General features: G+C 44.5%; 1 protein-coding gene across 1 annotated transcript in view; it reads left to right on the top strand.

Annotated features, from left to right (window-relative positions):
• Positions 1-389, top strand: part of FCRL5 (Fc receptor like 5) — a 39295-nt gene extending 38906 nt beyond the window's left edge. Inside the window, exons 17-18 of the mRNA XM_057746560.1 lie at positions 180-211; positions 290-389. Of these exons, the coding sequence (XP_057602543.1) occupies positions 180-211; positions 290-379 (122 nt within the window). The 3' untranslated portion in view covers positions 380-389. The remainder of the gene's footprint in view (positions 1-179; positions 212-289) is intronic.
• The last annotated feature ends 13735 nt before the right edge of the window (positions 390-14124 follow it).

Below are 14124 nucleotides of genomic sequence, written 5' to 3'. Positions count from 1 at the left end.
GGGGAGCAAAGAGTGGAGGGATGCTGAGGAGAGAGTTGGTCGAAGCTGTGAGCCTAAGGATGCTAGGAAAGGTGCAGCAGCTGTACGGGCCCCGCAGAGATGGCTGTGGCTGGGCTGATGCCACAGATGCAAGGAGAGAGTTCTGAGTTCACAGCTGAATGCTTCCTTTCTTTTCACAGCTGCCTCTACAGCAGAACTTATCAAGAACACGGTGAGTCCCATGACCTGTGTACCCTCCCACTTCGGGCCTGCTGGCCTCTGGCCCTCACCTATGTGATCTTTCCCCCAGGATTCCTGCGTCATCTACTCCCAGGTGAAGGGGGCGTCCACCGCAGCCCCTAAGCCCCAGCTCTCGGCTTCATCCACTCCTCACAGATGAGTCCACACAGCTCCCGACTGATGTCTCAGCCTCTGCACCCCAAAGCCATCCTTGGGGGAGAAGGGACATCAAAGTTGGAAGATTTAAACCACACCGGGCCACACCCAGCGGCCTGTGCGTCAAGTGCCCACGCCCTAATCTGAGCAGAACACAGGGCCCCGGGGAACTCCTGCCTATTTCCAGAGTGACAGCCCTGCCCCAGTGGTCTTTTTCTTAATGACATGTTGCTCTTAACTCAGGGCCCATGATGTCCCGGGCTTCCTTAATCTGATCCACTGTGCTCCCCATGAAATCCAGGAAGTACTCTTTTCTCCTCCCTGAGCAGGAAATAAACTAAGAGAAGGAGTTTGAGTGAGGAAAGCTGTGCTCAGCAAGCAGGAAGCCTTCTCGAACTTTAAAGTGCTTGTGGGTCACCTGGGGATCTTGTTAAACTGCAGATGCTTATTTCACTCAGTCTGGGTGGAGGCTAAGATCTTGCATCTATTACCAGGCCCACGGAGAAGCAGCGTGGGCTCTGGCTGTCCCCTGCCCGACTCCACGGGGGCCCCTCTCGCAGATCACACGCTCCCTGCCCCATCCCCCCACCACAGCACCATCAGCTGCTGTTGCTAAGAGAACTTCTCAGGAACATGCTGGTTTCCATCAGCCACCCTGGTTCAGTAAAAGGTAGCTGCCACCATCTTTGTCTCCCCACCTCAGGCCTCATGCTTTCCCATAGAGGAAATGAATACACTGTGAAAAAATACATCCCATAGAGGAAATGAATACACTGTGAAAAAATACAGCCTCCTCCATTCAAAGGTGACCTACCTCACCTCTGAGCCATGGGAGGTTTTGTTCCATTTTTACGATGCCATCACACCTCATCTTGATCTGCATCCTCTGGTGGGTGGTACAGGGGCAATCATTTCCAAGCCCCATTGCCTGGATTGATAAACTCCTTCGTGGGGTGTTCATGGCCCTTCTCCCCTCAGAGCAGCCTACTTCCCTCTCCAGCCTTCCCCTCTGTCGTTGTCCTCCACACCCTACACTCAATCATAGGGTGATCTTCCCCATTTTCTAACAGAACCTTTCTGCACTTCCTCCTCCAGAAGGCTTTTTGCATCATTTGCATATGCTGGAATCCTGCTGGTTCATCAAGCCCCAAGTCAAATGTCAGCCCCTACTGGAAGTGATCTGTCTTTGGGCTCCCCTAGCACTTGTATGCAGTAAGACGTGGAATCACTAATGGTTGATGTTTGGAGGGAACTTAGAGTTTATCTAAGCCACTTCTCTAATTTTGTGGTTGGAAATTGAGAACCAAAGGGGAAGAGCAACTAGCTAAAAATTAAACAAGCATTTAATGCTAAAGAGCATACTAAACTAAACCCAGGACTGCTGGTACCCAGGACAGTGCTCTTTCCTCTACACGGCTCCTCTGCTACAAAGATGTGTGCATTTTTGTGTTTCCCCAACAAGACTGAGAGTTCCTTAAAAGCAAAGCCCAAGCAGCCAGCATAGTGCCTAGCATTCAGTTGGTGCTCAATGAATTGTTGTCAAATTGGATGTCTATTAAATCCCCCTGATGAATAAAAATCACCTCTACAAATTCGTCTATATCATTACCTGCTCTCTCTTAACCCAAAGAAGGGCAATAGATGCCCTTCAATCTCAGAGATTTTTTATAATCCCAATAAAATCATTGCTACAAGGTCCGCCTGTCAGTTTGAGGTGAATGCTGTGTCTTGTTCAAAACAAGATACCTGCGTGACCTGCAGGTATCTGAAATACCACATAAAATCCAATCGGTTGTCCCCACAAAACTTGCGCTCCTTCCTGTGTTCTCTTTCTCCCTTCCTTGCCTACCTGTTTTCCTTCCTTCCCTCTCCCTTTTCTTCCCTCTCCCTTTTCTTCCCATCCTCCCCCTCCTCCCTCTTCTTTTCTCTCTCTCTCTCTTTCTCTCTCCCTCCCTCCCCCTCTTTTCCCTCTTCTTTTTCTACTTGAAGATAGCACTCTACCCAGTAACCCAAGACAGAAGATGCATAGACATCTCTGAGTCTCTGCATTGAACTGGTCACCCAAGTCAATCCAGTCAACTTTCTTCTTTCTTTTCTTTTCTTTTCTTTTTTTTTCCTTTTCTTTCTTTCCTTTCTTTCTTTCTTTCTTTCTTTCTTTCTTTCTTTCTTTCTTTCTTTCTTTCTTTTTCTTTCTTCCTTCTCTCTTTTTGCTGCACCACAGGGCATGTGGGATCCTAGTTTCCCAACCAGGGGTCAAACCTGTGCCTCCTGCAGTGAAAGCGTGAAGTCCTAACCATTGGACCACCAGGGAATTCCCAGTCAACTTTATTTTAGAAATATCTCTCAAATCACATCCTCCTTTTAGTTCCTACTGCCACTGCCTTAGTACAGGCCTTCGTCACCTACCACCAGGACTGCATAATAACCTCAAAACTTGTTTCCCAATTCCAGATGCTCTGCTTGCACAACCATCCCCAAGAGATTTGCCAGTAGGACTTCCCAACAGAGTTGCTAATATGACCTTTCTAAAAACCAGCTCTATGTATTTCTCTGCTTGAAATCCTGCAATTATCCAAACTTCAGGCTCTATTATGAGACACAAGGGTCTTCAAGATTTAGTTCCAACTTACATTTTCAGCTCCATCTCTCAATATCCCCTTTAACAGGTGAGAACACATACCGTATGCTCCTGCCACACAAACTTCCTTTTCATTTCCTACAGGTACCATCTTGTTTCCAGCAGCCATGGCCTTCTCCTACTAACTTTCCCCTTTTTGTTGGGTCAAACTCACTCATCCTTCAACACCTAGTTCAAATGTCACCACTCGGTGAGACCTTGTTTCTCTCGATGGGTTTCCATAACCTTTGGCATCTATGTTTCTCATAGTCCTTACAGACGTGTGGGTTGAGTGTTACGGCTAGTTCTAGTTTCTAACCCACCCCTTACCCTCACATCACCCCCAACACACAATACAGGGCCTGGACACTCTGTCCAGGGACTCATGTGTGCTCAATTCACAGTGAATAAATGGATGTGCAACAGTGTTGAATGGACTTTTCCTGTTTTTCCTCAGAATAACACCTAAAGCCCCAAAGCTGAGCTCAACAGTTGATAGGAACTCACATGGTCTGAAGAGGAGCTTCTAGACACATCCCATAGGTTGACTCAGAAGTGACCACAGAGTGTTCTGCCTGTGTTTTCCTCCAGGATTTTTATAGTGTCTGGCCTTACATTTAGGTCGTTAATGCATTTTGGGTTTATTTTTGTGTCTGGTTTTAGGAAGTATTCTAATTGCATTCTTTTACATGTAGCTGTCCAATTTTCCCAGCACCACTTATTGAAGAGGCTGTCTTTTTTCCATTGTGTTTTCTTGCCTCCTTTGTCAAAGATAAGCTGCCCATATGTGTGTGGGTTTATCTCTGGGTTCTCTGTTCTGTTCCATTGATCTACCTTTCTATTTTTGTGCCAGTACCATACCGTCTTGATCACTGTGATCTTATAGTATAGTTTGAAGTCAGGAAGCCTAATTCCACCAACTCCGTCTTTCCTTTTCAAGATTGCTTTGGCTATTTGGGGTCTTTTGTGTTTCCACACAAAACAAAGCAAATGTATTTCAACAAAAAGCTTAAAAAAAAAATACGGACACCAAGTGGGGAAAGCGTGGGGTGGGGGGGGGGGGGGTGGAATTGGGAGATTAGGAATTACTAAGAAGAAAAAAATATCAAATTGTACACTTCAAATATATGCAGTTTATTATATGTCAACTGTATATCAATAAAAGTTCTTAAAAAAAGAGAGAAAAGGAAAACAAAGAAAAATTAAAAAAAAAAAAAAAAGAAGTGGCCACATGACGCTTGGGTACTTCCCTGGCTCCTCACACCTCCTCTATCAGCTGATATCAGAGTTCTTGGAAAGGCGTGATGGGTGAAGAGATGGTGGTCTGGTGAGGAGCACTGGGTGTTTTGTCTTCCCTCCCAACTCCAGCCAGGGGAAGGCAGGACTCCTAGATACTTGCTTAAGGAAGGCAAGATGGCCCTTCGCCTCACCACTCAGGGAGAACCGTTGAGCCTCAGGTAGAGAGCAGAGCTCAGTGAGAGAGCTTTTAGGAGATCTTGACGTGAGTGCCCTGGGGTTTGGGGATGTTAGAGAGCACATTTTCTTCCCCACTCCTGTAGTTTCCTCTCATGGGAATAGAGTTCCATTCACATCGCACTCCTGGCCTCTAGTGGTTTGAGAAGGAGGGCATGGCCATGCATGGTCCAGCCCCTCTTCCTTCCTTTCTCATGGCCAAGGGCAGCCCACAGGAGCATGTGTTCCCCTCTGCCCTAAGTTTTAAAAGGCCTGCCTCTACAGAAGGATATTTACAGTTTCACAGACGTAACCCCAACTTCCATGTTTGCCATAGGAGGCTTCAAACCTTGAGAAACAAAAATAGAGAATTCAGGGAGCAAAATGCACAGCAAGCTATGGAGTCTTCTGCTCTACGCTTTGGTGGTGCTTTCCAGGCATAGACCAAGTCATTTTTTTACTGTGGTTTTTTATGACAATTTATTGGAGCTGAGTTGGCTCTTGGCTGCTGAACTTGAGAGAGGAGCTCTAAGTCTTAGGCTGTGGCATCTTGTGGCAGGTCGCTAGAACCTGGACAAGGTTTTGACCAAAGGATGTAGGGCTGGGAGTGCACACACTGACCATCAAGCAATGGTGAGCAGGTGCACTGGACTCTTCTGGCTGCAGTGGCCCTAGACACTTGCATTATTCCTATGGTTGTGACTTCAGGCAGCTGCTTCTGCCAGTCAAGTGTTCCACTTCCTTCTCACACTTGGGGGCATAACTTGACAGCAACTCCCTTGCACACATGCCGTGAACCTGCCACCTCCCCTCCAGGGCTCCCCTACTGGGCTGAAGTGCAAAAGTGCAGGGAAGTTGACTTTGACAATGGGATACTAGAGGCAATGGATACATGTTGCTCCTTTTCTCCTCTCCACAGTCTGAAATGCGCTGTTCAGAGATGCAACAGCTTTATTTATATGACCTCTCCAAGAACTCCCTGAGTGACCAAGCAATCAACCTATTGCAAAACTGTGGCCAAGTTGTGGCTACACATTCTTAAACGTGTCCTTCTTTCCCAGCCTCTCCTATTCCCTCTCCCCTCTGCTTCCCTGGGATTATACTCAGCCATAGTGTGTTAGCACACGAGCTTCTGCTTCAGGCTCTCTGCTAGAGAGTCAAGAACCCTAGCAAAGCCAACGACCTTGAAAAGGGGCCCTCTTGTCCTTCCACAGACTGACTTTCCTGAACAACGGTGGCTGTGGCCAAGCTTCAGCCATAAAACAGAATGTCTTCATTCAAGGCCTTTGATATATTGGGAGCCAGGGCAATATTTTTTGCTTTCAATGCAAGGCAGCTGACTTCCATATACGTCACAGAGCTTTCAAGCCGTTAGGTATTAGAGCCTTGCCAAGGTAGGCAGGGCTGAGTCTGCTGACCCAACCTTAGCTGAGCCTTTTAACAGGGACACCAGAACCAGAGATATAAGCCTGAACTGCAGCCTTACAGAGCATGAGGAGAGACATTCGTCTCCAGTACAGAACTGTAACTAACACAAAGACGGAACAAGGGGAACGTATTCCCTGGGCGGCGGGGGGTGGGGGTGGGGGGTTAGGCTTAACTGCAAATCAGGAGATGAGAATAGCAAGAGCAGCTCAGGGCTAAATGTAAAGATCTGCTCACTGTCTGTGACAGAGGCCACTTTCCCCAACGAAGCTCACACCCAATGCTGCTCTGAGAAGGCAGTAGCACCAGGTTCAGAAAAGGAAATTTTAAAATCCTTCAGTGGAAAAGAAAGGTACCACTTAGGTGAATTTCTACCCCTTCCCCAGCATGGTGAATTCAGAGTAGCAAAACAAACCTTAAGATTTCTTCCACTTTGGTTAAAATTATAGACTCTAGACTTTATATCTAAGATTTCATTCTGGTGAAAAGATCTTTCCCATCTACCCTCCATGCTTCAGATACCATTCTCTTTGGCAATGCTAAATGCTGGGCTCTGGGGACATAATTTTATTGGGTTAAATGTTTTAGGACCTTGAGACTGGCTTCTTTTCTAAAGTCAGTAAGTCTAGAGCCGGTGCTTTGATACTCTGACGTGTCCTATTAACTCTCTGGATTCTTTTAAATAATGTCTTAGTCTGCTCAGGCTGCTATAACAAAAATACCATAGACAGAGTATGTCATAAACAACAGAAATTTATTTATTACAGTTCTGGAATCTGTGAAATCCACAATCAAGGTGCTGGCAGGTTTAGTATCTGGTGAAGGCTCTCTTCCTTGTTCTTAGACGTGTCCTCACATGGCAGAAGGGGCCAAAGATCTCCCTGGGCTCTCTTTCATAAGGGCATTAATCCCCTTCATAAGGGCTCTGCCCTCATGACCTAATCACCTCCCAAAGGCCCTCACCTCCTGATACCATCACATTGGAGATTATATTTCAACATATGAATTTGGAGGGGACACAAACATTCAGTAGGTCGCAAATTGTAAGGCACGTCATCTATGAGTTCACCTTGGGATAATTTGAGCATGAAAAATAATATTAGTGTTAATAAGTGATAACACACTAAATTTTAAGAGAATGTATGAAATAATTATTCTCAAAGGAAAAAAAGAGCAGGCAAAAGCTCTTTTTGGAGCATCTCTACATGTGGAGTTCTATAAATATGATGGGTTCACATAAAGAAGTGATTTTGATTGGGAGATTGTATTGATTTGCTACGCATGAAATGGGAGATAAGAAAAATCCAAAGATTCTGTAATGAATTGCAAAGACAATGATTTGTACTGTATAATGAACTAAACTTCTGTAATTTTGTACCATACATGCCTTTCCATCATACGACCAACAGCAGCCTCTAAATAAAACCAGATAATTTCCTGCCAAAAAAAAAAAAAAAAGATGACAAATAAATGTAGAAGGAATGCTGACATTAAGAAATCACCACTTTGCAATCCCATGGTAACAATTGATTCAGACAAGAGTCGCCCATGGATGTTAAAATTACTGGGTGAGAGGTTGCTAGGCGACATGATCTCAATGCATCACCACCCACAGTACAAAAGGGAAAATGTAACTTTACAACGGAGAGGTCTGGCAGGGCCAGTCTCCACTAAGCGATCAAGTGGAACATCGCTAGCAGTGGGGACACTGACCCTGGGCTATCTCAATGTTGTGCAGTGGGAAGTCCAGTCTCACCTTCAGAGTACTCTTATCAAAGAAGCTAACTCAGAACCCACGTGAGGAGACAAATTCAGAATGCGGGCCATTCTGAGAGAGATCCCCCAAAACTGTCAATGTCACGAAAGATGAAAACAAAACTGCAGTGAGACAAAGGGAGACTGAAGAGACATGACAACCTAATAGGAACCTTGATTGGATTCTGGATCCAAAAAAAAGCCACAAGAGAAATTAGGGAGAATTGAATATGGACTGTATATTATTGATAATATTGAATCAGTAACGTGATACTACTTTATAAATATTTTTGAAAATATTTGAAAAACTTTCAAGTGATTCAGTAAAAAATTTTTAAATGTGTGTATGTGTATGTAAGAGAGAGAGAGCACACATGTGGCAAAAAACTTGATTGGTGGATGCAGGGAAGGGCATATATTCATTGTTCATTGTACTTTTCTCTCTTCCAGATTTTCTGTGATTTGAAAACTTAAAATAAAGCATCAGGTAGGGGAGAAGCACCTCAGACACTTGGCATTGAATTGACAGGTGCCCTGAGGTGCTGGTAGAACTTCACCCAGCCCTGTGAGCCACCCTCTCCCACTACTGGTGTCACGAGAATCCTGCTCGGCTCAGGCACTGAGATGCCCTGGCCAAGAATAGAGCCACACAGGACATTGAGGATGATGACTGGGGTTTTAACTTAAAATATTTTACTTTAATTTCCTTGGGAATTTAATTTTTGAGTTGTCATTCTTCCCTGGGTATTCCTAATGGAATAGAGTTTGTTTTAAACATCAGAGTATCTTTGTGTTGGCATGTTATGATTTGAAAAGTAAATGATGTCATCATACCTCACTGCAGAACCTCTGATAGACAGTTAAGAAATATGGATGAAATAACTAGGGACGGAAAACAGAACAGAGAGGAAACTCTCAGCTTCAGGCATACTGTGAGCTGGAGTGGACTCTAGTTAGTTCGTTGTTCTGACCCATTTCAGAGCTTTCTACAAAACCTCAGTGTCCCAGCTCTGTTCCCAGGAGGTTGCACAGAGGTAGAATAGTTGATTTGGGGATGCAGCCTCACACAGGTGGGGTCAGTAGATATTCTTTCTGCTGCCCACACCCGTGATCAGCCACAGGCTTAATGGATAAGCACAGGGAGCAGAACAAAAATCCAGGAAACATTAGAATTTTCCCTAAACACTCCTTATTCTTCCCCAGGTAGTAGATGATGGCCATTTGTGCATACATCTTCACTGGTGAGTCTATTCTATGCAAGTTCTAGGCATGGGGCTTTGTTCCCTTCTTCTTCCTCTGCACCCAGGACCAGTGTAAGCCTGCAATGTAGATAAGTGTGTCTTCTCTGAAGTGTTCCCTCAGGTGGGCTGTCTCAAATTCCAGCCTGGAGAGGGGTAGTTAGCCAGCCCACTTGGTTCTCATGCCTCAGCTTTATTAATAATTGCATTAGGATTCTTCAGAGAAACAGAACCAATAGAAGGTCTATCCTCTATCTATCTATCTAGAAGAGTGATTGATTTATTATAAGGAATTGGCTCATACAATTATGGAGGCTAAGAAGCCCCCAAATTTGCGTTTGGCAAACTGGGGACCCAGAAGAGCTGATGGTATAATTCCAGTCCAGATGCCAGCAGGTTAGAGACCTAGGAAGAGCCAATATTTCAATTTGAGTCCAAGAAAGGAGAAACTGATGTCCCAGCTTGAAGCTAGTCAGGCAGGAGACATTGTCTCTCACTTGGAAGAGGGTCAGCCTTTTCTGTTTGATCAGGCCTTCAACTGATTGTATGAGGTACACCCACATTAAGGAAGGCAATCTGCTTTACTCAGTCTACCAATTCAATTGTTAATCTCATCCCAAAATACCCTCACAGACACACCCAGAATAATGTTTGTACAAGTGTCTGGGCACCCCATGGTCCAATCAAGTTGACGTATAAAATTTATCATCACAGTCATAAAGGTGGTCTACTGGCTCCAATATATCTTTTGATTTTTGTTTCTCAGTGGGTTCAGAACTCTGACAGGGAAGAGTGGTGTTATTTGAGGGGGGGATCTCCTCAAAGAGGAGAGGTACCTGTCTGGTCTCCCTCACTTTGGTTGTTAAAAAAATGTCAAACATTTCAAGTATACACCTGTTTTCTCTTTCTGTTTTGGCCTTTGTCTCTCCTCAAGACCCGTCTTTCTCTTTAACATCTGGCTGGCTTGCACAAAAATCTCCTGGTTTAACTCCTTCTACACCAACTAGCTGACCTTGTTGTATTTCTCCTCTTCCGATCTCCTCTGATCAATACTGCCCAATCAACAGAGACCTAACTCATAAGAATAGCTGCTATTTGTTGAAGAATTAATAAATACAAGGCAGCATGCTAGGCATTATGGTAGATATGGAAGCAACCTAATGTCCATTAGCAGATGAATAGATAAAAAAGATGGGGTACATAAATACAGTGGAATATTGCTCAGCCATAAAAAAGGATAAAATGCCATTTGCAGCAACATGGATGGACCTAGAGATTATCATATTAAGTGAAGTAAGTCAGAGACAAATATCATATGGTATCACTTATATGTAGAATCTAAAAAAAATGCTACAAGTAAACTTATTTACAAAACAGAAACAGATGAACAGACATAGAAAACAAATTTATGGTTACCAAGGGGGAGAGCAGGGAAGGAGTGAGATAAATTAGGAGTTTGGTATTAACATAAACATACAACTATATATAACATAGATAACCAACAAGGACTTACTATACAGCACAGGAAACCATAATCAAAACTTTGTAATAACCTATAAGGGAAAACAATCTGAAAAAGAATATATATGTATAACTGAATATATACATACATACATATATATAACTGAATATATATATTATATAATGCATATATAACTGAATCACTTTGCTGTACACCTGAAACTAACACAACATTGTAAATCAAATATCCTTCAATTAAAAACATTCTTAAGTAAATAAATAGATAAATAAATTTTAGCCATAAAGAGAAAAGCACACATTAGTAAGTTGGATCTAGCACCAAAGTCCTTGTTCTCAGCCTCTTCACCCAACGTCCTTGGAGGGCTTCATGGGTCACTAGTCCTATTTGGAGACAGGCATTTGTGAAGAAGCAAACGAGCAGACGAGACCTGGAGTCAAAGGCCTGGCTCCTGTTCGGGCCCCTACTGTTCACTATTCAGCCTCTCCAAGCTCTGCTTACCTCATCTGTAAAAGAGGAGAACTAATAACAGCTGCTTGGCTGGATGACTTATTGAAAGAGAGAATGTTTGTATAAACACTGTGCAGGTGTTCTCAGAGCAGGTGGTGAGGCCCCTGTGTTCATTACAAAGTTTGCATTGCTATCTGTTTGCCTTTATTGGTCCCTACTCCATCATTACAGTGAAGCAGCTGTGGAACAGCCAGAAAAATACTCCAGAAGAAAACAGTGGAAAATAATGTTTACCTTTTTAATGTGAAAGGGTTGGAATAATTAGGTGGGTGGTGTGAGACTACACATCTTAAGCATTTCAGAGATTGACCTATGTAATTTGGGTTTTATCTGGTCATTTAGCAGAGAAATAAAAGCAAAGGGGTGATTTTGCTAGATATACTCTCCCAGGTCTCTTATTGACAAAAGATCATGTTTGCTCACAAGAGGGTTTTGAATAAATTCTGATTCCTTGGGCAAGATCCCAGCATATCCTGTAGCTCCAGGTTTTCTGGTACCAGGCTGCTGAAGAGATCAAGGCCTGGGAGGAAAGAGAGAAAGTGAGAGTACTTGGGCTGATGGGTGCTTCAGGGCTGCTTCTCCATGCTGCAGCCCTCAGCCTCCCTTCCTGCCTAATCATCACCATTCTCATCCAGATCTCTCCTGTGCTTATTCCACACCTCTGAACCTGCATGTCTACCTGTGTCTCCAAGTGGAGAACCACAGTGCAAGCCCGATGGATAGGTCTGGTCCATGGCTGGCCATGTGGTCACGTCAGTGAGAGGGGTGAGCTTTAGAAGAAGAGATGAGAGAGTAAGGCTGAGAGGAAGGTGTCTCTCACTTACCTTCCTTCCATTGGTCCTGGCTGCCCTCTCTCTGTCAAGGACACCCTGCATTGCCTTGCCAATAATAGAGTAAGTTCTGTGAGGAGGGGAAAGAGGTTCTGTGACCATAACCATGGAGTAACAGGGGTGCTGAGAAGGTCAGGGAATGGTTCAGGGGATCGAGCAGGACCAGGAATTCCAGGGCTCTGACTCAGCTGTGAATGATGGAAAAGACCAGGGGGAAGTCTGTCACGTATTTATCAAATCGTATTAGAGGAGAACTTGAAGGTCATCCACTATTAATTCTTTTCTCATGCTTGAGTCCCTCCACATTATCCTTCCTGAGACACCATCCATCCTATGCTGGAATACCTCCAGGGCCAGGGAGCTCAGCACCTCCTATGGTCTGAAATTACAGAAGCTTGGAGCTGGAGAGGAGCCTTGAGACAAGCTGGTCCAGTGCACGCTGGGGTGGGAAATCCTCACGCTGCCTGCTGCCCTTGCACTCTGGAAGCCACCTCCGTATAACTCTTACCTTTAAGGAGATTCTGCTCCCTGGACTTATTAACCAAATTGCCTCCTCCAGGTGTCACCTTCAAATAGCTGGGCTGGCGGAGCACACCAGTGTGGGAGAACCCCTGCGCTCCTCACTGCCATTCATTCATTCGTTCACCAAATTTTATTTTGTGCCTACAGTTGAGTCAGGCACCAGACGAGGCACTTGGAATACACACGACAGATCAAGATTCTGCCTTTGAGGGGCTGTCAATCTAACAGAGGAAAAGATATTAAACAATAAACATGAAAAATAAGTAACGTATGTAGTAAATTAGAGGGTGATACATGCCAAGGAGAAAGAAGAAGAAAGAGAGCAGAGTAAGGAGGGTCAGGAGTGGCCAGGGCAGGCTGCATTTTTTTCTTAATTAATTAATTAATTAATTTGCTGCATTGGGTCTTGGTTGCTGCAAGAGGGCTTTCTCTAGTTGTGTTGAGTGGGTGTTACTCTTCATCACGGTGTGCGGGCTTCTCATTGCGGTGGCTTCTCTTGTTCAGAACACGGACTCTAGGCATGCAGGTTTCAGTAGCTGTGGTGCAGGGGCTCAGTAGTTGTGGCTCTTGGGCTCTAGATTGCAGACTCAGTAGTTGTGTTGCATAGGCTTAGCTGCTCTGCGGCATGTGGGATCCTTCTGGACCAGGGATTGAACCCGTGTCCCCTGCATTGGCAGGTGGATTCTTAACCACTGCGCCACCAAGGGAAGTCCCAGGCTGTGGTTTTCAGTAGGGTGACCATGGAAGTCCATCTGACGTCTGAACAAAGCCATGATAGGTACATCAGACAGACAATGGGCCTCCGAGGGAGGAGAGTTCCAGGAAGAGGGCATAGGCCGCGAGGCAGGATTGTATCTGACAAGTTTGAGGACAGATGGCAGGAAACAATGGTGGAAGCAGAAAGACCAGTTAGGAGGCCATGCATGGTCCAGGTGAAAGATGATGACTGCTCAGACAAGTGTGGAGGCAGTGGTGGTGGTCAGAAAAGGTGGGATACTGGGGACATTTTGGACATAGAGTACACAGGGTTTCCTGATGGCTTAGATGTGGAATACAGAGAAAGAAAAGAAATCAACATGACTCTGAAATTGTCAAACTGAGCAACTAAAAGGATGGCAACTCCATCCTGAGCTGGAGAATGGTGGGAGTGAAACAAGTCTGGGATAGAAGATGAGTTTACTTGAACAAGCTGCACTTGAGATGTGTATTGGACATGCAAGTGGGGATGTAAAGTAGACAGTCAGGGATGGAAGTCTGGGCTTGGTAGAGAAGTCTGGAGATATGTACTTGGGAGTCATTGGCATAAAAGACAGCACAGTATCATCAAGGGAGTTCCCAGTGGCAGGGTGATCCTTCAGGTCCTTTATGACCACTTCAGAAACATACTTTGGCTGCCATGTTTCAGGATGGTCAAGTGGTCCATGAGCATACCAATTTACTCCTCTCCCTCTCCAAATCCACCAAAATGTTAATTTTTATCGTGTATTGGTGACTGACCTAACAGCTCTGCGTGTATTATCTTAGCCCATCCTGAAATAACCAGTGAGGGAGCTGTATTATGCCCATTTTACAGATGAGGATACCAAGACCCTGTGCACATCGATGTTCAAGACCACAGAATGAAGAAATGACGAAGCCAGGTTTCAAACTCAGGAGGCCAACTCTTAACTGCTATGTTAAGTGGGAGTATGTGCTCTAGCAAATCTGAACTTTAGCAATAAAAATAAATCCAAAAAAGAAAATGACCAACATCCAAGAAAATGTGGGACTCAGGTGTGCAATGAAAAAAATCCTAAGCTGACAACCACGTAGCAGCCCTAGAAAGTAATTGGTCCAAAGACAGAGGGCTCTGTGAAGATTGTGTTCAGAAAGCAAGTCACTTCTACTATACAAATTATATGAATAAGAACTCAAAATAAA

Source organism: Hippopotamus amphibius, chromosome 1 (assembly GCF_030028045.1).
Source record: "Hippopotamus amphibius kiboko isolate mHipAmp2 chromosome 1, mHipAmp2.hap2, whole genome shotgun sequence".
Classification (NCBI taxonomy): Eukaryota; Metazoa; Chordata; class Mammalia; order Artiodactyla; family Hippopotamidae; genus Hippopotamus; species Hippopotamus amphibius.
This window is presented reverse-complemented; position numbering and strand designations above follow the sequence as displayed.